This window comes from Drosophila albomicans, chromosome 2R, assembly GCF_009650485.2.
Source record: "Drosophila albomicans strain 15112-1751.03 chromosome 2R, ASM965048v2, whole genome shotgun sequence".
In the NCBI taxonomy this organism is placed as follows: Eukaryota; Metazoa; Arthropoda; class Insecta; order Diptera; family Drosophilidae; genus Drosophila; species Drosophila albomicans.
This window is the reverse complement of record NC_047631.2, coordinates 409,102-433,884: the sequence shown is the minus strand read 5'-3', so window position 1 is coordinate 433,884 and position 24,783 is coordinate 409,102. Positions and strand designations below refer to the sequence as shown.

At 36.1% G+C, this 24,783-nt stretch overlaps 1 protein-coding gene across 4 annotated transcripts in view; it reads right to left on the bottom strand.

Moving 5' to 3' along the window:
* The window catches only part of LOC117573212 (hemicentin-1), a 100,657-nt gene extending 80,401 nt beyond the window's left edge, over nucleotides 1–20,256 (bottom strand). Inside the window, exons 1-3 of one of the 4 annotated variants that reach the window (XM_052006621.1) lie at nucleotides 20,029–20,250; nucleotides 19,504–19,825; nucleotides 7,297–7,426 (exon numbers count right to left, since the gene is read on the bottom strand). In XM_052006621.1, the coding sequence (XP_051862581.1) occupies nucleotides 7,297–7,426; nucleotides 19,504–19,567 (194 nt within the window). In that variant the 5' untranslated portion in view covers nucleotides 19,568–19,825; nucleotides 20,029–20,250. Of the gene's footprint in view, nucleotides 1–7,296; nucleotides 7,427–19,503 lie in introns of all 4 variants that reach the window. The other 3 variants (XM_052006622.1, XM_034256226.2, XM_052006623.1) reach the window with 3 other exon arrangements.
* Nucleotides 20,257–24,783: the final 4,527 nt, after the last annotated feature.

The window sequence follows — 24,783 nt, the reverse complement described above, 5'->3', positions numbered from 1 at the left end:
AGCGATTGAACTGCAAAAGTGCTCAGATTGACATCTTAATTGGCGCGGATATCCTTCCGTCAGTCATCCTGAGCGGTTCCCGTCCAAACATTTGTGGCTCACTCCTTGGCCAACAAACCGTGTTTGGTTGCATTCTCACCGGCCCCGTCTCCCAGAATGTGTCGACAACTGTCTCTGCGTTTTCGACAAGAGTCGCTATCCAAGCAGACGATCAACTCGACAGACTAAGCTCCAAAGTTTGGGAGGCGGAGGATATTCCGTCGAAGCTGGTTAGCTGCGAAAACACAACTTCACGTAGCAGATGTGGCAGATCTCGGGTGACTCTTCCATTCCGGAAGCCCGTCACCACTCCTAATTTTTATCTGCCTCATCATTCATTCAAACCAGATAGGCACCGACACAAAGACGAATAACCTACTTCGTTTCTCTATTCGTCATCCTGTGCCGTCCTATACCGTATACTGTTCCATGTGACAATGTAAAGAAGCTACTGAAATAATCATTTGTTCTTATTTCGTTCCATGTTGCATGCCCTTCTCCGTGTGGATGGGCCTCAACTCGCTCGTACACATTGAGGTGTACTTCTACTACATGATTGCTGCCATGGGACCCGAGTACCAAGAATTCATTTGGTGGAAGAAGTACTTGGCCACCTTCCAAAGATTGCAATTCGTGGCCAGCTTTACGCATCAGTTCCAGTTGCTATTCTACGAATGCGATTACCCCAAGGGATTCATGGCGTGATTTTTCTGCTCCTCTTCTCGATTCTCCGAACGACTTCACCTCCCTGGTGCTCGGCACTGATGTGTATCCTCACATCATTCAACCTGGCCTCCTGCCGAGCACCAACGGTTTGCCAATGGCCCAGAATTCCACATTGAGTTGGATTCTGTCCGGTCCATGGGGACAATAAATCCGTTTGCAACTCATTGCAAGGGGGGGAGGATGTCGATGCCAGATGATGGCAGGTGTGACCACTCAAAACAGCTGACAGTGTGGTCGCGATCAATTGATATCGATAGTGACAAAGCTAGTATACTGTGCGTGTGACCTTGTCACACGCGCGTCACACTGATCTAGTTTATCCTCATGTTGGTTACCCTGCCCTCTTTTAGTGCGTTTTCCTAATAACATATGTTCCTACTATTCGCTGACCGGCACAACAAGTGTATTTTTTCCAAGTGCAATAAAAGTGATTTGTAAAGTTTGCAAATCTACAATAATTCCAAAGTAAAAGTGTTATTAATTATTCTGAAGACGCCCCCCTAGACAATATGTATATAGGGTTATGGAAAATATATCAATATATCGATATTTTTTTATAAAGATAAATATTTATATCATGATATTTTTTTCCCTGATACATCAAATATCGTGATATTTTTTTTTTCTTTTGTGTATACATGTATGTACATATATTTTTGATATTTCATAATTGGTCACTTTGATTTGACTTCCTGCAAAAAGTTTTTTTTCGGATATTAAAAATCATAGTGCAACCTGCAATATTTGCAGTAAAATTGTCAAAACGAGCGGCAACTCGTCGAACTTGTTGTCTCACCTTAAAAACAGGCATCGGGATGCATATCTAAAGTGTACAAAAGTAATTAAATCATAAAAAGTGTCATGTGTATATTTCCCCGAAATTGTGAACCCTTGGACGTGTGTGTTTGATGTTTTTCTGGGGAATTCCGTGTAAGAGATTTAATTTGCTCTAGTGTGTGTGAGTTTTTTTCCGCAAATGTCGTGTTAGTGATTTGATTTGTAAATTTCAGTTAAAATATGAAATAGGCGAAATAAAACCAGGATTATATATGTTTTTATGCAGATGCATATTTTGATATTCACAAAAAAATATAATTATATATGTTATTATACTTTTATTATATTTTTAGAAATCGCGAAAAGTTGACCAGCTCAAAAAAAGCATTGAGCAAATGTCCATAGAGAACGCATTTAGTGTTCGTCCACTGCTAACGCTAAATATTGTTGTATCTTATACTTTTATTATTAATTGATTAAAAACAATTTTTTAACGATTAAGGAAAACATAATGATATCACGGAAGCGATCGTGTTTATGATCTGAAAACCAAATTTGCCTGTCCGGAGCGTGGGAAAAGAAGGATTTACCAATTTGATTAATATATGTATGTGTTCTGAAATACAAGATTCCAAGCCGGTTCAAGGTAAATGTTTTCGAATTACATATAATTTATATTTGATATTTTTTTACCGTTAACATAATTTTCTGATCGAAGCGAAATACGACAGCTGTGTAGCTAGGATGAAGACCATTCTTCAAGATGTAAAAGACTTTGCGTTAACCTGTGGCGGAGTAACAATCACAAATTCAACTCGATCCTACCTAACAGTAACTGCTCACTTCATCAAAAATAATTGCAAGCAGTTAGAATGACATAGGTACGCGTTTTCAAAAATATATTAAGTGTTTGTACTTATGTTGTGGTTCGTCTATGTGCTTGTGTTTTCTTTATACAAAAAAAAATATCGTTAGGGACGTTCCTTGTGCTCTGTTGTATCTTATGTTTCATATGTTTAAAAAAAAGAAAAAAAAAATTTAAATATTACCTTTAATTTAATGCAGTCACATACTAGCTAGTATACATATGTATATGTGTGTCTTACTGAAGAGGGTGTGTAACAAATTTGATATCGAGCGATCGAAGTGGCATACCTTAACTACAGATAACGCAAACAACATGAAGGCGGTCTCAAATTTATTTTTGGGAAGTGGCAAACACATTTCATGTTTCGCTCATACCAATCATTTGATAGTCGAGGACGTACGTTTTGAATAAAGTGAAGAATATTGTTACTCATTTCAAACACAGTGCAGATGCTATGGACATGTTGCGGAAAATACAGGCCGACGAAGGAACAGCAGAAGGTCGCATTAAAACTCTCGTGCAAAGTGTGGACACAAGGTGGAACTCCTGCCTGGACATGCTTATTTCGTTCTTAAGTACTTCGAGTAAAGTAGCGAAAGTCCTAATTAATAGATCAACAACTGTAAAAGGATTGCCGTAGATGCTAATGACTTCAATTGCGAATTTGTCAAGATTTCTGTGATCTACTTACGCCATTTAAAGATGCGACAGAAAAAAGTAATCCCACTTATATCACTGTTGATAGACAAAATTCGCAAAATAAAACTAGAGTCGGCCGAAGGAATTTTAACTAAGGAAGCTCTATTTTTGCAGAACAACAAAATTCTTGTCAGCACTATTCAACGGTGCTTGACCGCTTTCGAACACTCTGATATTTCCGTCTCCAGTCCGTTCGCAGACTGCATCCTTGGGTCTCAATGCTCGTCCAAGCTTTCCAAACTCACACTCTCGCTGTAGAAACAATCTTTCGTGGACAACTCCGAAATTCCCGCAAGACAAGATTTGAGCACGTTTCCCAACGAGCGTTATCGGACACTCGAAGCGCTTGAGGACGTGAAGCCGTCTTCCAACTCGCGGAACTCAATCTCTGTAACATCTCGTCCTCAGCAAAGTTCAAAGCGAGTTAGATCTTTCGAGGCCCGGGTCACTCAGAAAGGTAAATCGTGTGACTTGTGCTTAAAAAAGAATCACCCTGTCCGGGTCTGTGCGCGATTCCTCCAAATGTCGCTCAACGATCGGATGACCTTGATCAAACAGAAAAGCTTCTGTTTGAACTATTTCGCAAGAGGTCACCAACTTCGTGCGGCACAACACTCTGCTTCGCGGCGATAATGCCCACAATGGTGCCTCTTCTTCTTCCACTTCAACCACACATTCCACTTCGAACAAATGTGCAAAATTATGTATGCCATCTAAGTACTAAATACACCGCACTTGCACTAATCGACTTGGGGTTTGAAGCGACTTTCAGAGCGTTTATTAAAGTATCAGGGCTTTCCAGTCCTGTGTTCGGCTAGATTCTCACTTGCCCTGTTTTCCAAAATGTGCCGACAACTGCCTCTGCGTTTTCGACAAGAGTCGGCATTCAAGCAGACGATAAACACGACGAACTAATTTACAAATTTTGGAAGGTAGAAGATATTCCAGCGAAGTTAGTTCAGGCGTCTGATTTCGTTTGCGAAGAAAATATCCATTCCGGCAGACCGACTGCTATAAATTGGGCCATTCCAGATCCTCAAGAACGAGAATCGATTGTCTAGAAACGATTCTCTGAAGGAGTAGTACAATGCCGTCCTACATGAGTACTTGGTATTTGGTACGTGCCCAGGTACCGACACAAAGGTCTGAGTCGTAGACTTGCTTACGGCACGGAGTACTATCCGCAGACCCATCGCCGAGCTGATACTACTCCCAATGGAGGACCGAAAGCCTGACCCCATTCCGGCAGAAGGACTGACGGATATTCTAAGAATAAAGCCGCGCTATTTTGCTTTTATTCTAAATGGGTGGCGGGTATCTCATAGTCGAGGACAATCGACAGTAGCATTCTTATTGTTTTGAATGAATGAATTTTTGTTTTTTACCATTTCCATGCCAAATGACACAAAGGTTGCTAAAAATTGTCACTCTATATGTTGAATTTACGAAATGACTCCCACACGTTAAAAATGTAGCTCATCTGGGAACAGCGCTTAAGGGTTAACTATAGGTATTTGGAATCCTGTGAACTAAAAGCCAAATAAGTCCAAAAGGAAAAGTATATAGACGGAGGCATAGTAAAAGATTGAAATAAAATTGCAAAGACAATCAAATTGACTACTTTGTGCAGGTAAAATGAATTAGATTTATCGTTTTCAGCTGATTTAGTTCTATTCGATATTCTTATTTTTATACCCGCTACCCATAGGGTAGAAGGGTATTATAACTTTGTGCCGACAGGAAATGTATGTAACAGATAGAAGGAGGCATCTCCGACCCTATAAAGTATATATATTCTTGATCAGCGTCAACAGCTGAGACGATCTAGCCATGTCCGTCTGTGTGTCTTTCCGTATGACCACCTAGATCTCAGAGAAATAGAGCTTTTTTTTCGACAGCATTTGTTATGTTTGCACGCAGATCAAGTTTGTTTCAAATTTTTGCCACGCCCACTTCCGCCCCCGCAAATCAAAACAAGTAAGAAAGCTACAGTCGAGTGTACTCGACTGTGAGATACCCGCTACCAATTTTGAATAAAAGAACATATTTTGCGGTATTTTCTCAAAATATACCGAATATACTGCAAAAATACTAAAAAATATATCAAATGGTATATTTGGTATATCGATACAGCACACCATTCAAAATATACCATAGACGGCACAATGTACCAGATTGTCGGCCAAAGCAACTAAGACCCCTAGTAAGTAGGCGTTTTTGCCCATACAAAAGTATTTCTTTAATAACTTCGACAATTTTTATACCCGCTACCCATAGGGTAGAAGGGTATTATAACTTTGTGCCGGCAGGAAATGTATGTAACAGGTAGAAGGAGGCATCTCCGACCCTATAAAGTATATATATTCTTGATCAGCGTCAACAGCCGAGACGATCTAGCCATGTCCGTCTGTGTGTCTGTGTGTCTGTCCGTCTGTCCGTATGAAACACTGGATCTCAGAGACTATACGAGATAGAGCTATAATTTTTTTTCGACAGCATTTGTTATGTTTGCACGCAGATCAAGTTTGTTTCAAATTTTTGCCACGCCCACTTCCGCCCCCGCAAATCAAAAAAATCGAATAACAAGCGTAATTTTAAAGCTAGAGTTCCGAATTTTGGTATATATACAATAATAATTATAGTGTTTTATGATTTTCTGAAAATTTGGTTGCGATCAGATAAAAATTGTCGAAGTTATTAAAGAAATACTTTTGTATGGGCAAAAACGCCTACTTACTAGGGGTCTTAGTTGCTTTGGCTGACAATCTGGTATATTGTGCCGTCTATGGTATATTTTTGAATACGGTACTATGTAGATATACCAAATATACCATTCGGTATATTTTTTAGTATTTTTTGCAGTATATTTGGTATATTTTGAGAAAATACCGCAAAATATATTTCTTTTATTCAAAATGGGTAGCGGGTATCTCACACTCGAGTACACTCGACTGTAGCTTTCTTACTTGTTTTTATCTGATCGCAACCAAATTTTCAGGAATCATAACTACTATAGTAAATATTGTATATACCAAAATTCGCAACTCTATCTTTAAAATTACGCTTGTTATTCGATTTTTTTGATTTGCGGGGGCGAAAGTGGGCGTGGCAAAAATTTGAAACAAACTTGATCTGCGTGCAAACATAACAAATGCTGTCGAACAAAAATTGTAGCTCTATCTCTTATAGTCTCTGAGATCCAGTGTTTCATACGGACAGATGGACATGGCTAGATCGTCTCGGCTGTTGACGCTGATCAAAAATATATATACTTTATAGGGTCGGAGATGCCTCCTTCTACCTGTTACATACATTTCCTGCCGGCACAAAGTTATAATACCCTTCTATCCTATGGGTAGCGGGTATAAAAACCGAATAACAAGCGTAATTGTAAAGCTAGAATTGCGAATTTTGGTATATACAATAATAACTATAGTATTCATGATTCCTGGTATATTTGGTATATCGTTATAGTACCACATTCAAAAATATACCATAGACGGCACAATATACCAGATTGACGGCCAAAGCTAGAGCCCTAGTATGTAGGCGTTTTTGTCCATACAAAAGTATTTCTTTAATAACTTCCACAATTTTTATCATTTTGAGGAATCATAGATACTATTGTTATTATAGTATACAGCTCTAGCTCTAGCTGTAAAATTACGCTTGAAATTCGATTTTTGATTTGCGGGGGCGGAAGTGGATATGGTAAAAATTTGAAACAAACTTAAAAAAATTATAGCTCTATCTTTTATAGTCTCCGAGATCCACTGATGATGCTGATCAAGAATATATATACTTTACAGGGTCGGAGATGCCTCCTTCTACCTGTTACATACATTTCCTGTCGGCACAAAGTTATATTACCCTATGGGTGGTGGGTATAAAAACTGTGGTATAATTGTAGTCAAATAGTTTATAAATATAACAAATATACGTTTGGGTAAATTTCAAAATTGAATTTTTAATTGATAATACTACACTGTTTTGCTTTTACGAACTTGACGCTCTGTTTTTAATATGTCTATCGTTAAACATTTCTGAAACAAATTGTTTATTTTATACACTATTACTTATCAATATTCATATAATTTCGCATAAACAAAAAAGCAAATATTCATCTGACTATTATGGGACTTCAGTGCCAACCATTGAAAAATAATAATTTTCAGAATTCTTTGTACCTGTATATGGGGGTTCCTTTGTCATCTCGATACCACAAAACTAAAACAGCTTCATCGCCTTCGTAGCTTGTTACATTACATGGTAGATAAACGTTTTCTCCAATTAAAGCTTCAATTTTTTGAACAAACACTGAAATTACATAAGCAAATTATTAAATTTAAATAATATAATGAATGAAAAACTGAATGTTTCATTTATCTAGGAATATTGTTTAGTCATACAATAAGATAATATTTACATATTATGCGTATGTAATGAAGTGTAATTTAATTAGTATGTGATTATAGTATAGTATATAGGAAATGTATGTACAATAATAGAGCGAGGTAGTTTCGACCGCATGAAGTATATGCTTCAGCGGTCCGATTTCAACACCAGAGCCTCTTCGACTCTTTTTAAAATTCGATGTTCAAAGGCAGTGCACAGCGTACGTCAGTCGCAAATCGCATGCGGAACGATAAGGACGGGCATATTTCGTTGCATTTTGTACTTATTTGAGTGTATGTATGTGTATGCATGTGAAGAATTCAACGTCGCGGCTAGAAGATAACGCAACTCAATTTTGTTTGGTTCCCGCATCATCGGTGGAGCAACAGTAACGTTAACAGAGGAAGTGTCTGGTATCATAAAAAAACATCGAAAAACTCGAGGTAATGTGCTGAAAATTGAAAGCGAAAAGCGAAAGAAAGAACTGGTTTGCCAATTGCAAAGTTTTATGAGCATACGAAATAGTATAGCATAGCACTTAAACATTTCTAACAACGTAAAGTTAAAGGAGAACCTCTTAGTTAGACAAAGTGAAATTTATATTTCCAGCTCTTCACAGAACGGCTTATTAGATGTTGTTCTGTTAGTTCGGTAGCTATTTTCGCTTTCGTCGCCCTCCTTTTGTCAAAATACTCGCAGCAGCTGTAAATTGCGTGCTGTTAGCTAAGCGCATATACATACATACATACATATGTGAATACGCCTGCAAGTCAGCATCTGCACCCCGGTGCACCGGTGCATTTAGTTCTGTAGTCTTTGCCGTTGTTTGCACTTTTCGTTATCACGAGCTAGCAACAGCTTTCGTACTGTTTAAAATTCGCTCCTCTAAATTCGTTGGTTGAATCAGTGAGATATCGCGTTTGCTCCTTCGAATAAGTCACTTCCCAGTAGTTGTCCGATATAGCTTATTAGTGGCTAGGAGAATTAAATAAATAAATAAAACCAAATAAAATTTTTTTAAAAAATATTTTTGTTTTGTTTGTTGTTTGATTGACTTTTGTTTAATAATTAAATAAATAAATAAAAACAAATAAAATTTATTTTTAAAAAATATTTTTGTTGTTTTGTTTGTTGTTTAATTGACTTTTTTTTATAAAGTAACGAACCAGTACAGCAGGAAGAAAGTAGTACTATAAAAACAAAGGGAAAAAATTTATTTATTTGGGCCATATTAATTTAAGGAGTTTATGTGAAGATCACGTTTGGGTTTAAGCGCCTCAGCGGTCTAGCTGGTAGGAGTCTTCTAGAGAGTCTGTTCCTATGGAATAGCAACCTCTCGCTATATCGGCTCGTGTGTGTATTTTCAGATCCTGGTGTAGGGTGGATTCTCTCACGTACCAATGGCGGTTTGAAATTTGTCGTAACACTCGATTATGCGCTTGTAGTTCGATTTGGCAGCAATCCCCAAATCTGTATTCGATTTAGCCAAATTGGAACTATGCAATATGTATAGCTATCTTTGCTTCTTTTGTTGAGCAGACAGCGCACTTTCTGTAACCTTTGGCCACTGTTCTTGGTCACAGCTTTTAAGTGTGGCGCAAAAGTAAGTCTCTTGTCTAGAATACCGAGATATTTCGCACAAGTAGGTTGTTCCAGTATCACGCTTTCGAAGTGAATAGCTAGAGTGGTGGAGATTAATCTTTTCAGAGTAAAACATGGGTTTACTGTTTTTGTGGAATTGACCTTCAGATTCCACCTTCTGTCGGAGGCTTGTTGCATATCTATAAAGATTGCGATGGCATATCCTATCTATGTCAGGTGCTTTGTTGGTGCTTAACGATTTGATGACGTCACACATCTCCTCAGTTCTCACTGGCTTAATGGGAAGTGACATTTGCAGAGCCGTCTGTAGACAATGTTGCGTGATCCTGACCTGTTCCGTTGATGTAAAATCGTACGGAGTGAATCGAGCTTGATTGTTGATTTGAAGCTTTGCTGTTGTTTCAAGCAAATGTGTCAGCAAAGCAGAGATAACGGCACATGCGCAGCAACTTGCCCGTTAGGTCAGGCGTACACTTTCTGCTACGACAATTATTTGTTGTTATTGTCTTTGTTGTCTCTATTACCGACACCGACTTGGGACGATGTCAACAAATAGAATATTGTTTGTGTAAATAACTTTGACGAGCGCGACACAACCGTCAGCTTTGAAAGCATGTACCAAGACTCTGTTTGATTGTCTACAATTTGATTTTATTTTTTTATTTATTTATTTATTTTTATTTGTTTTTTTCGGCGCTCTTTTTAAAATGCATTCAAAAGAGAGATTCTCAAAGGTTCTTAAAAGCAACTTTCTATTTGTGTCAAGAGCATTAGCAGGATTCATTATCAAGTTTCCGATGAGACTATGGGTCGAAATCTAATAGAATAAGTGTGCAGGCTTCAAATGCTGTCCGCTCACATTGAAAATGCTCTAAAATATCAGAGCTGGATAGAGACAATAGTACAGCTTTACCACCCACAAGTCCCTCCGCTTTTCTGATCTGCCTGATCGTTCATCCACTTCGCATGCAATGCATGATAAAAGCAGTTATCGGTCAAATATAGACGAACGCAGGCGATTTCGTCGTAGCCCAAACTTTGTTGGATTTTGGGTCACAATTTAATTTGATCACTGAGGGCTAGCTCAACGACTGCATTTGCATAGAGAAGTTAAGAAAAAGATACAGACTGTGGTGAGTATACGATCGATTTATCGACCTTCAAATTGATCTCAGGCTATCACTTAGATCAGACTATGAATGTCAGTAGCTGGCTGATACCTGATAATCTTCAACTAGCGGATACCTATTACCACAGTTGCCACTTTCGGTACAAATGTACCAAAACTGGTACATTTTTTATGCGTTGGTACATTGGATCACTTTTTTTCATTTTGGTACATTTTCAATATGCCTGGTCTAGTTTTTTTTTTTCATAAAATTGTATGTTCACACATATTATTTTAACAAATGGCTCTGTTCCACCAGGCACAAATTTTGTATCAGTTAGAAATGGAACCATTACTAACACTGAAAAATATCGCATGCAGTCGATTTGAGATGTTCCGTCTCAAATTGAGAAAATATGTATGCGCCAACGTAAGGTCCATCACTACGGAAACAGTTATAAATTGTGAAATATATAAAATCTTTCGAGAACCTTAATTTGAAAAATATATTGTTTAAACAGTTTTTAAAGATTATACATAGTGATGGATAGGTAAGTAAGCTAATGTCTTTTGAAACAACAAAGTATATACATATGTACATATGGGCAAATCCCACGTGTCGCACGCTACATTCGCACGATTTTATCTAATAAAAATCAATTTTTGTGGGGTTTTTTAAAGATTTACGGTAAACTTTTGTTATGTATTTAGAGTGAATTGAGAGTACTTTCGGAGGGTATAAGATTCAATTTCACTGTAGTCACTGTTTTGAAAATAATTAATAAAATTTTGACGGTTGTGACGGTTGACACAACCGTCAATCAACGTTATTTACTTTTGATTTGTATGTGAGCCCAAGCAGAGGCAAAAAATTGTGAAGAATACAATAGGGATTTGAAGGTGTGCGCAGAGCACAAATGTAAGTAAAATTATGAAAATTATAAATAAAATTGGGTTTGATAAAAATGTTTTCATTTATAATGATCGAAATTTCTTTTTTGCTTTAAATTCTTAAAATTCGATATCAACTTTAATGTTCCATATAAAGAAACATTACAAAATGTGAAATTTAAAAATTTGTCGCTGGTGGACTGTTTCTGGGATTTGCCCATATATCAATTTTATAGATTCATTACAAAAAGGCAGCTTCTGGTGCAACTGAAGCTAATGCTCCGCAAGTGACAGTAGATGATGAGCCAAAGTGAGTCTTATTAAAACAGTTTTCTAACATCGCATTCTTTAATAGCAACTATTCGCCCAAAGCGAATCGAAAATTTCGCAGCGAGTGGCTCACCAAGTTTTCGTGGCTTAAAAACGAAGGTGGTCGTGGTTTTTGCAAGGCGTGTGAAAAATTTGTTTTCAACCACATTACCCATATTGATCGGCACAGCAAGCAGGCTCTGCATCAACTCAATGTCAAAAGCAAGGAAAACCAAATAAAAATGGACGAATTCGCCTCACGGTCAAAAAAAGTTGATGATGAAGTTCAGCATGCCATTTACACATTAATGATGTTTGTCATAATGCATAACTTGCCAATTTCGCTTATGAACTATCTGCCCAACTTGCTGTGTGTATGCTGTCCGGATTCCAAAAGTGCGGGCGAACAAAAGCATCACAAATGACAGAGCAGCTGGCGGGAAAATCATTCAAAAACAAGTTCAAGTTCGCTAAAAAATTCAAAATTTTCCCTAATTGTTGACGAAACTACTGATGTTTCGTGCCGCAAGCCGCTTGTGTTGGTGGCAAGGCAGTTTCAAAGCGTTACGAAAACAATTACGGACAAGTTTCTTGGGTTGATAGAGCTTAACAAATGTGACGCTGAGTCAATCTATCAATCTATTAAAAAAATTTTTACATCAAACCAGATCCCACTAAACAATTTAATTGGACTTGCAACCGACGGAGCAAATACTATGGCGGGAAGCCTATCTGGATTGAAAACAAAAATGAGTAAGAACACCAACTTATTTTATATGAAGTGTACTTGTCACTCACTACATTTGTGCGCAAGCTACTCTTGCAAAAAATTGCCATCAGACGTTGAAAAGTTGTGCAGGAACATTTATTCCTATTTCGCGTGGAGTTCTAAGAGAGTGCTAGAGCTAAAAGAATTTCAAGACTTCTGCGACATCAAGCCCCATAAGATCTTAGGATTAGCAATGACACGGTGGCTTTCTCTTGAGAAAGTTATTTGTAGAATTGTAGAGCAGTGGGATGCACTACAGCTTTATTTTCTATCCCAATGTTCGGAAGTCAATAACATAAAGCCCAAGGAGTCAGCCAATATTATGTTAGTACCTGAAATAAAAGCATATACGTTGTTTTTAACGTACGCTCTAAAAATTATTAATGAACTTAACACTGAATTTCAATCCGAATCTGTCAGACTTCCATACCTATACAATAGACTTGAAGTTTCTGTTAAGTTAATATTATGTAACTTCTGTCAAACTCCTTATATTAAAAACAAAAATATAAAAGATATCGTCCTTAAAGATAAAAATCACTTTTTACCAGTAGCAAATATTTGTATTGGTACAAAAGCGCAGCAGTATATTGATAGCGAAAATCTGAGTGAATTTGAAAAATGTAAAATTAAAGAAACTATTCGTGAATTTTATATTGAGCTGATTTCACAAATAAAAATGAGATTTGACTTCGAAAGAGAAGATTTAAAACTTTTAGAGGCAATAACACCAGCTAAATTTCTAAGCGAAGATGAACTTTCAATAGTACCTTTGATGAAAACCTTCGAAAATTTATACAATGGTGATCCTGATGATCTAATATCCCAATGGAACCAACTCCGTCTGTCTTTAAATGAGGGAAAAGAAAAAGACATTTGTAAATTCTTCGGTCTTGACGAACCGCTGTTCAAAAGCTTGATAGAATTCATATATAACTTGATGTCGTTGCCACACAGCTTTGCTGCTGCAGAGAGAAATTTTTTTTGAAATTTCTTTAATAAAAACTAAATTACGAAATAAATTAGAATTTAAGACACTAAATAACATTATGTATTGTAAGGAATTGATTAATTGTAAAGACCTTCACTATGTTTGGTCTCCAAAAGACGGTTCATTTTTAAAAAGGAACTAAGTTTAAATTTAATTTATTATTGTTTAAGGAAAGTTCTGTTTTTTTTATACGCTATATACTATACTACTACTATAATTTGAAGTAAAAAATGAAATGTGAAATAATAAAAGATCATTTTAAAAAAACGTTAAGAAATTTTAGTTTTAAAAAATACCGTGAAAAATTTGTGGTACATTTTTGCTGAAATTGGTACATTTTTTCAAAATTTTGGTACAAAAAATTTTTTTGGAATGGCAACCGTGCCTATTACTTTAAGCCTCAGAAAATTGATCTACTTATCGGTGCAGAAACATTCTTTCACCAATTGTCAAGATCCAGAGTATTCAGTCCTTCGAAAAACAAGTCTTGGGTGGATTGTTTCAAGATGTGAGTTCTTCCACCAAAGCAGATTTGTCAACAGCACATTTGTGAAGATCATTTTACAAATAATGTAAAAAGACTGCCGTCTGGTCGGTCTGAAGAAAGACTGCCACCAGTTTGGTAGCTTCTTTAAGGCCTATTTCGAGTCGACGAATTCATGAAAGAATAATTTGAGATGGGCCATGTCCGAGGTGAGTTATATTTTGTCATTCTTATGTACGGACCGAATATTCAAAGAAATCTATTTCGTTTTCTATTGCATAAATATTCATTAAAGGCCGATTTCAAAAAGATGTACTGTCAATTAATGGCGCACGAGGCAGATCGAAATTATCAGTGTGGAGAAAAGACCCAAAAGACTCTTCAAGAATAGTTTGATTCAGGTAACAATCTCAGCCTTGTCCTTTTAAGTCCCTTAATCATAAAGGAAAAGAAACTGCTTCAACAGCTCTGGCTTCAAACGTTGGAGTGGAATAAATCCAATCTTTTGAGTTTTGATGTGTGGCAGGATTTGAAGTCAAATTCGTCGCAATTGCACAGCATCAAGGTACCACGATATTTGTTTATTTAGCGTACGTCACCAATAGAGATACATGGCTACGACGACGCCTTAATAAGAGCTTAAATTTACGGTCGCACGCATAATGCAGTTTGTCCAGTAACGTAGTTGTCCAAATCGAAAGTAGCGCCCCTCAAGACTAAGACCTAGACTTGATTTGTGTGTAAGCTGATACGGCAGGTTCAGATTCGAAAGTCACTCTTTATTGGATCCGGTCACATCCTTCCACTCTCTCGAAATTGGTGTCGAATCGAGTGGCCAAGATTCAGGATTTAAGTTGACGAAAGGTTGCGATATGACTGAACTGATCGCATCAGTATTGTTTAGTGGTCCGTTATTTTTGAAGGAACCACCTACTGGTGGGCCACTGGTGGGACCGGCAGCAATCAGGATCAGGATGCTCTGAGCTGCTTCAGGCGATGGCGAGCTGTCTCGTCGCTCAAGCGAGTGTTCCAGACTCTGCCAAGCATCGAAGTCGGAAAGCTCGTCGTCGCATAGGACAACCAGCCACTGCAGCACTGCCTGGTAAGGTCGGGGCGGTGCGCGTCGCAGACGTGAGGTCTAGCTTTACAAGCTTCAAATACACAAACTGGCGTCTCTGCCAGGGAAATAAAGGCACTGCCGTTCATAGGGGCAAGTGTTGGCGTATTTAGTAGTATTTAAGAGCGGATCAATGAAGTTGTCAGAATTAGGGCAAAGCGAGCACGTAATAAAGCTTTCGAATTCGCCTCGCTTCGCCTCTTTATTTATGATAGTTAGTTAAATGAGTTTGCAATCATAACTTAAAGCGCGTTGGAATTTTCGTTTGTTCGTTTTAACTAACATAATTAATTAGTCCAGCTTCTCGATCACGTAACAAAGCTATTACTGAATTGCAAATACTCTTGTAATTTTTCACATACTTTACTGTTATTTTTGTAAGTTACGTTTAATCCACTCAATTAGCAGTGCGTTTAAAGCTTTTCCATCATGCTTAAGTGTCATTTGACTTAGCTCGTTAGAGAAAATTGATTGCATTGATACCGTAAGTGAAACCCATCAAAACTATGATATGTGTTTCGCTGAAGTGAAATCCCATATATGAGTGAGTTTTGAGAGTTGTGAGCGCCATTTCATCAAGTCATCTACATTGCGCCGCGTCCGTAGATTCCAAAGGCCTCTCATATTGATAAGTTCCAACACCATTTACTTTCATGTTTCACTGGTTCGGTGTTGAAAGCGGTTCGATCATTGTAAATATCTAGGCGAAGCTATTTTTGGTATCAAAAAGTTGGAGGCAGGGGGTATCCATGGCTACAAAACTTCGTCAATTCTGCGATAAACCTAGGAGAAGAGCAAGGGTTTGGGTAAATCTGCAGCAGATAAAGTGCCGACTGCTTCTGAGCTGTTCACATTTTTGAACGTGTGATGTAATTCATGTATGAAATGTCTATGATAACGATAATATCAGCAGGAAGGCGTTTGCACCTGAAGTCAATTTCTTGTGTTTTGGGACACGCCTAGTTATGGCTCATATTTGGTAATTTGTCTCTTTTCTTACGCATCTCAAAGAGTCTATACAAGAGTCAGCTCTAGAGTAAATGTTTGAATGCGCTCCCGTATCATGGACTGATCTGTCAGTTTCCAATGTATCGATTTGTGCGAGTAACTTCATTAGATAGCTATTACAAATATTGGTTACCAAGATGAAATTGTGTGATGCTTAGCCAAGCTAGCCAAGCTTTACGAATTTCAATTCACCTATTGGTCCCCTGGTATATAGAGTAGTGTCTATTGGAAATTGAAACGTATTCCGCTCGCAAAGCTGTAAGGAAACTTCAATGTTAGAAATGTGTAGCAAAGTCATAATAGTCAAGTAGTCAATGTAGTGTCAGCGAGAGCCCTCTATTATACTGCCCTGACGTATTACTTTGACACTATCGCTCACAATCATAAAATGACTCTTCACTTAAAAACTGGAGCCTTATTAGAACTACGAGCTGTTACAAGGATTAGACGCAATTGAATCAGTCGTCTAGTGTTTTTTTAATTTGGGGAGTGGACTTCTGCCGGCCTTTAAATCAGAAGTTCCTAATAGACCTCATATCAAATTCTACATCTTCTTTACTAGCAAGGCGGTTTATCTTAAGTTAGTGAAGCATTTAACAACTGTCGCCTTTCTAAGCTCACTAAAAATATAAAACAAGATAGAAAGCTACAGTCGAGTGTGCTCGACTGTGAGATACCCGCTACTCATTTTGAATAAAAGCAAAAACTTGCGGTAATAAATTCAAAATTGAAAAAAAAAAAATATGTGTTTGTACCCCGACCTCGAACCTGAACACCACAACATGTTGGGCTTGCACTCTACCACCAGAGCTCTCGTATAAACATAACAAATGCGGCCTAAAATATTATAGCTCTATATCTTATAATCTCTGAAATCCAGTGTTTCATACGGACAGACGGACATGGCTTGATCGTCTCGGCTGTTGACACTGATTTGGTTGCAATCACATAAAAATTTTGGAAGTTATTAAAGAAATACTTTTGTATGGGCAAAACGCCTGCTACATTCTCGCCTATATTGGGATGTGTATGCATGTGTAGTTTTGCAACGCAGATAAACACGACAACAATTGCTCGTGTCTTTGATGCTTAGAGTTAAATAGCGGCTTCATAAGCAATACGTTAGCTATAGTGGAAGGTTGCAAGCCCGGCATGTTGCGGTGCTCGAGTTTAAATCCCGATCGAGAATACATACATGCACAATTTTTTTTATATCTTTTGAGATTATTACCGCAATATTTTGCTTTTATTCAAAATGGGTAGCGGGTATATCACAGTCTATCACACTCGGCTGTAGCTTTCTAACTTGTTTCAAATGATTTCGGATACGCTGAACACTTAGATATACCGCGATAATTTTGAACATTAGATATATTCCCTATTTTCGAATAGGTTACTGTACGATTTTTCCATATTTTTGGAAAAAACCATAAATTTCGGACAATGTCAACAATTTAAGAAACGGTGTTTAGATGCTTCTCTCTGATAAGGTAGAGCTTTCCAATTAAAGGATCAAAAATACAATTGAATGAGTTTACCAGAAAATATGAAACAGAATTCGCGCGCTCTCACAGTCGCAGTCGGATCTGTTTTTTTGTTCATACAAACACTTTGATTTTATAGAACTTAACATTCCCTGGAATTTATATAGTTGTTGCTAAGTTTACCTGTTTTATGTGCTTGTGTTTTGTGCTCTTTGTAAATACAGATCATAGTAGGATGCAATTAACCCTAAAGTGACACTTTTATTTTTTTTTGTTTCATCATTTTTATTTCCGATTGATTAGTTTTTTTTTTCTTTTATCAATATGTTTATCTGCTACAAAAAAATTCCCGTTGGTATAAAAATGGGTTTAGCGTGTTGCTGGCTGTGCGACGTAGTACATGAGAAATGTGCTAGATTTAACGGCCGTATTGTTTATTTGATTGCATCTATGTGAGAGTTAAGGTGGACCTGTAAATATTGCAGGACGAAATATCGCTAGGTTTATTCAGAAACCGTGGACTGGCTTTAGATATCTATCCGAAAAAAACAGAATTTGCGCCGAATGAGCTTTAGCTCCCTTTTCAACTAATGTCATTTAGTTCTCCGTCGCTTTGTCCCTCGGAAGCCGTTCTACATAACTATATTGCAATAAATGTTGCAATTCCTATTCGTGTTTCGATTTTGAAAATGGTTGTAGAAAATCAATCTTTCCAATCCTCTGTCGAAATCATTAATTTTTCAACTATTACGGTTTTACTTCCTAATAGTAGCAATAATTTTCATTCTTCCGCCTTCGCCTTCTTCCAAATCTGTTGACCACTTGGCTCAGAATGTAAGATGTATTTGTTGTGAACTTACTAATCCATATTTAAATAGTATATCATTCTTATTAATGTCATTACCTGTATGGAAATATGGTTATTCAGACGGGTTGTAGGTGTTCAATATCAATTCAATATAACAATATATGCTTTCGGTTTTCAATTTTCTATAATTATTAACATTTCTAACATACCTTCTGATCGTTATAACTTTATAGTTCTTGGAGAATTAAATTTTCCTGGTATATTTTTGGACTGTGGGCTGTGCCCCTCTACAACCCATGTTTTTAGTCTTTTCAGTGTATCATTGTCCCAGATAGATGATATTCCAAATTGTCTGGATAGGTCTCTAGACGTTACTTTTCTTTTTAACCCGGATTATTTGATGGAGTTATAGTAGGTGAACTTAAAATCAGCCGTTTCACAAACGAAGGATAGACAACCTATTCGGTTGCGCTGATTATTAACATTACTCAAATATGAAACATTATTTATAACAAAAAGTTTAAAAGAAAGCGAAATTGCATCAAATAATATTGTGCAGTCGCAAAAGCGATCTGAAAGCTATAAAATATTGCAACTAATTTGCTATTTAATGTGTTTGGGAAGATGGAGAATTAATCTGATTCTTTTTTTATACCAATTTAATTTATTAAATAAGCAAATGTTTTATTAAATAAGTGCAGAAAGCACGGCGGTCACTGAGGGACACTTTGATTTTCTTTATAGCATTTCACGTTTAATTTATTTTCAAAGAACTAAAGCAAGTATCTCACAGTCTAACAAAGTTTAAATATCACAGTTATTTATAATCCCTGCTTTTAGCGTAAATATTTTTAAATTCATTCTTTAAGCATGTAAAATATAAATTTTTCACATTATGTTATTTAACAGTACTCATTATTTTTTACATTTGGATTTAATAATACATACATACTTGTACATTCTTGGGTACCTTTAAAAGGTTGATTTTGTAGTCCTTCCCTTTAAAGATTTCTATCCACCGGTTGTCTGTTTAGTAAAAACTCTCTTGAGCAGATTCTCACAGTCGGCCAATTTTCGTTCGCCCAAGGAAAGTGTCCGGTTAAAAAAGATATTACAATTTTGTTTCGCCTTCTTTAATTTTTTTTCGTAAGCAACTCCTGATGTTTGGCTATATTCTCTATTGTTTAACTCATAACTCATAAAATTACTTATGAAATGCCACTTAAAATACAACTGACTATTTGCAAGAAATAATGGCCCACCACCCAAGAGAGTTTATACAATATTTTCTGAACAAATTCGAAAATTGTGTTCGCTCAAAAAAGATGAATTGGTTTCGATATATACATATGTATGTATGTGTATATATGAAATACGTAAATGTGAATCTGTGTGCATGTATACATTTGGTAGTTGAAGTAAACTTACCATCTCTCATTCCGATAATCGTTTTAAAAAAACACAAAAGGAGTAGCAGAACAAGTTTGTTCATTGTTTAGTTTGATTATAGGTATACATAAGGTCATGTAATTGTATTATATAGAGCTTATCGGCTTTATTATCTTATTTGACAAACTTTTCGCACTTCAAATGCACTCAGATTCATTGGAAATTTTTTATATGTTCTTTCTAAAGTGTCAATTTCCACGATTGTTGCATACACAAATAAGAACATATACGTTACACAATATAATCTTTTAAAGCGTCTTATGATTCACTTCTGAACAGTATTTGAAAGCTGAACAATTATCTAGCAATGCAAAATGAGGCCATTTAACCGTATTAATACAAGTAAAGCGGTAGAAACGCGCACAATAATACTGTACAAATTTTTGTTAAAATACGTATGTATGTATCTATGTAAGTATGTGCATAGTATGAAGCTTTCCACTTCCAAATGGCTATTTACTTTTATTTTTTTATATGAGTAGTTCATAAAATATTTAGTCTTACGTGTAAGTATACTTGTATACACATACATATGTACATACATACATTGCAACTAAATAAATACTTTTGTATGTATATATATATTTTCACATATAAATCTATTTTACGAGTGCTTCTTTTTTATACTCTTGCGTCGAAAGTACTTATGCGTGTATATTCTTGCAAATATACATTTTTAACAACTAATTGTAACCAACAGAAGTTTTAATGTGTCTTGATTACAGTCCCGAAACAAAGCTAACCAAATTTAGAATACAACCTGTCAAATTTTCAGAACACTTTTAAGCTCACGCATGCGCTTCAAATTGAGCTTTTGATGTAAACATTGGAAATACGACCTTTGCATATACAATATGAACTTTAATGTATGTAAGTATGCCAATATCTAGGTGTTATTGTACATACATGTATAAGAATGTTGATGAAACATTTTCCACCTAACATCTTAGGGAGCTAAATATTCCTAAAAATAGCAATAATGTGGCAAAATGTTATATAAACTTTAGAGGGCTGGATGTTTAACTAAGCGGTATACTTTATATGGGAGCATAATCATAACATCATAATATGTAAAAAATAATTTTTTTCTCGTTTTTTAAAATATGTTTTTTAAAGGATGAGGTGAATTTAATACTAATTTTCAAGAATATTGCTGAAGCTGAAATATTGAACAAATTTTTTTGACATAATAACTAAAATTTTATAATTAATTTGGAAAAATTTAGTCCAGGAGTGCTTCAAGCATGCTTACGGAAGAGCAAACACCAAAACATATAAAACAAAATGCACCAAAGATTGACCACGGTACGCTCTCAAGGCCGCAGCCAGGACCCCGCTCTTTACCAACAATCCAATAAGATTTGTAAGCGCTTTAATATCGGAAATACTCATACATAATACATAATACTCTAACAACAGAATCCCTTCAACAACTAGAAAACAGTCAATTAAAAGGAAATGATATATGTATGTACTATGCTAGTATAAGCCCATGCAATATGCTAGAGTTTATCGCCTGGCACTACCTGAGAATTTGAGTTCACGAAAAGTATGGAAATATACGACGCGTTTACTACACTGTTTTTGACTATCTCAAATGCATTTGATAGAGTTCGATTGAAAGTTTGAAGTTTTAATAAACAACGAAGAAAAGTACAATAATACCATACACCTAATTAATAAGCCGAAAAATGTATTCACCAGGCAGAAGGATACTTCTCCGACCCTATAAAGTATATATAGCCATGTCCGACTGCCCGTCGGTCCGCATGAACACCTAGATCTCAGTGACTATAAGTCACAATAGAGATATAATTTTTTCGACACTTCCGCCCCCGCAAATCGACAAACATCGAACAACAAACGTAAATTTAAAGCTAGAGTCGAATTTTAATGCATACGATAATAATTATAGTTTTTATGATTTCTGGAAATTTGATTGATTAGATAGCAAATGTTTAATTTAAAAAATTATTTTGTATGGGGAAAAACGACTTCTTACTACGGGACGTGGAAGGGTACAATCTATTAAAATTCTTGACAGAAATCCAGGAGATTCCGGCACTATTAAAATATGAAGTTCTCATTTCATATGGACAAGAAATATCATTAGTTATACAACTATGAGCTAAATGCAAAGCGTCATCAAAAGCAGGAGGTATATACGAACAGAATATAAAAACATTAAAACTGTTAGTTGTTTTTAACCAAATAATATAGGAGTTTTAATTTATTATTGCAACTATTTTCCCAATAGTAGTGAAATCGTAGAACGAGTTTTTTTTTAGCTAGAATTTTTTTAAGTGGCAGGTGCTTTGTCTAAAATTATCGAAAGAAAGAAGAAATTATCCCCTCATAAAAATTAAATTTGTCCACCTTAATATTTGCTTGAGTTTTTAACTGAATATAAGCAAGGGAAGCAGTCAATCATATTAACAAAACTATCAAGTACCATTAAAAGTACAATTTTGATCATACAAACGAATTTCTTCAGTAACTTCAAAAACTTGTATCTGATCGCAACAAATTTTCAGGAATCAAAAACTCTATGGTTATTATTGTACAAGTTATCACCCACCCAGCTCACATAACAAATCGTATTGGAAATATAAACACTTTCGATTTCTCACTTCAGCATATTTCCAATTGATTAATTTAATACATATATGCTCCAGCCCATACAAATTTTTGTGTCATTAAAAACAGTATTATTGCAGCCCCAGTCGGGCCGCGTGCTGCCATTCAAACACCGAGCCTCTTCGGTTCATTCGAAAATTCGAAGTTCTAACGCAGCGCGCAGCGTTGAGTTCAGTGTTGCCAACTCTTCTGGTCATAAAATAAAGTAACATATGAAAAACGCTAGAAACCGCCAGAAAATTAGGATGATAGTCAAAATATAAAGCTATGTACGTGTTGAACTAAAATAGTTTATGGCAACACCTATGCATATAGAATATATATTTAATTGTGCTTTAGGATGATTAGCATTTTAACTTACCAAGTGTCTTGCAGACACTTACATAAGTATATCAGTACTCTCATCAGGCAACAAGCTGTACTTGGCATCACCGATATCCTCCTTTAATAACGATTGAAAGCTTGGAGCCAAAATACACTAGTCGGCATAATTATTTTGACGAAAAAAAATTATTCAAATTTTTAAGTAACTTTGCAATGGTTTAATATAACTTAATGAATTTTTTTGCTGCTTTACTTAGTGCTAATACAAACTTAAAAATAATGAATTCAACATTTTATCATATGAACTTGAAAAAATATAAGCTTATGTAATTTTCAAGCGGTGGCATAAGTATTTTGACAAGTGCATTTTAATATGAATAACAAAGTTTAAACTTAAACAAAACTAAACGGGAAAAAGGTATTTAGTAAAATATATAATTTCCTTTAGTTTCAATAACTTTTTCCAGGCGATCCGGTACTGAATCGATTAAATTTCGGATGATCTCTGGAGATATCTCTTCCCAAAGGGAAGTGACCTCAGAAATTGTCTCCTCTCTGGTTTTATTTAACGATGTTGTTCTTTTACGTTTCATAAGAGACCAGATGTTTTCAATTATATTTAAATCTGGACTTTGAGGAACAGAACATCACAGAGCCTCCACCATGGCTTACTTTTTGGCAAGCGGGCCGCCTTTTCTGCCTTTGTGCCCTTGGTAATCTTACAAAAATTTTATTTTTTGATGAATTATACTCAAAGGAGCTTTCATCTGTCCATAGAACGCTCCTCCAGAACTCCTTTGGCTTAATGACATATTCCATTGCAAATGACAGTCTTTTGAGCTTGTTTGCTTTTGTTATATATGGGACTTCTTTGACTTTATAAGTCTTAAAATCATATTCTTTTAATCGTCTACGAACTGTGCGCTCACTAATTGGTGTCTTAGCTGACAAATTAAATTAATCTGCTGCGGATTGGGGCTTTAGTAAAACATTTTTTTTTAATTCCCGTAATAGAACTCGGTCATCGCTGAGATCTGTTTTGCGCTTAGCACCTGATCTTCTTAAATTACGCATGTCATTATGCTTTTTAAACTTTTTGATTTGGTAGTGCACAGTTTGACGCGACACATTATACTCATTGGCAATGTCTTTGACTGATATTCCAGCGTTAAACTTTGCTACCATTGAAGATCTGGTAACCAAACTTAGCTCAGCTGTTTTACCCATATTATTTAATAATTGTTAATAACATTCTATTTTAATAACAAGGTTTAATATTGCTCAAAGTTAAACACAGAAGTTCTTTAATTCTCGCGTGCTTAAAAGTGTAAAAATATTTCCATAGAGATGCTGTCAAAATACTTGTGCCACGCAAAAAGCCGTTGTCTGCATGCATTCTTATCAGTAGAAAGAGAATGCAAAAGGTAAACGAAATAAAATTTGGCGTGCACATAGCTAAAGATTCTTTGCTTTGCGCCTCATTTTCGCACCGTTATTTGACGAATTCAAGCAAAGCTAAGTTCAATAGTCAAAAAGAGTTTCGTCAAAATAATTGTGCCGACTAGTGTATTTGTTATAATTCTGGTGCACTTTGTTCTATGAAGCTTTAGAGCCGCCATTCTAAAAATTTGTCCCGCGCAACAATCCCAAATGGTCAATGGGGCTCACCGATGAATGCGCCGCAACATATAAAGACAATGCCGCCTTTTGCCGGCAGGTTTTTGAAGAGACAGATGGAATAAACGTTACAGAAAACACAGATGACGAAGACTTGTGCTTATTTGTCTTGGCATGCGCGTGCAAATCAGACAGTTTCGCATTAATGCTGGATTTGCAATATTTGCAAAAGCATTTTTGATCATTAGCCAATCCTTAAATGCTGGGTCTTGCAACCAAGCATGACGCGGATTTTGCTTATAAACTTTCGGCATTTAAAGTGTCACACACAATCGTTTTGAAAATTGTGAAATACCCAGATGGTGATAGTAAAACACTAGTAAAAATCGATAATAATGTAAAGATCTTTTGGCATATCGATGCTTTTACCATTGCAAAGCAAAAATACTGCAAGGTATTAAAGTGTGGCATCGTAAAACATAAAAATACACAAAGTTACCAAATGTTTTTAAAAAAACTAAAGTTCCGTCAGTTTTGTTTTGAAAATAGCTATAATTCCCGCTAGCCGCTAGTTTTCAATTTATCCCGCATTTTGCTTTTGAAAACCGTCAGATCTAGCGGGGAAATAGCTAAATTGGCAACGCTGGCTGCGCGATGCGTTAGAAGTTCGAATTTTCGAAT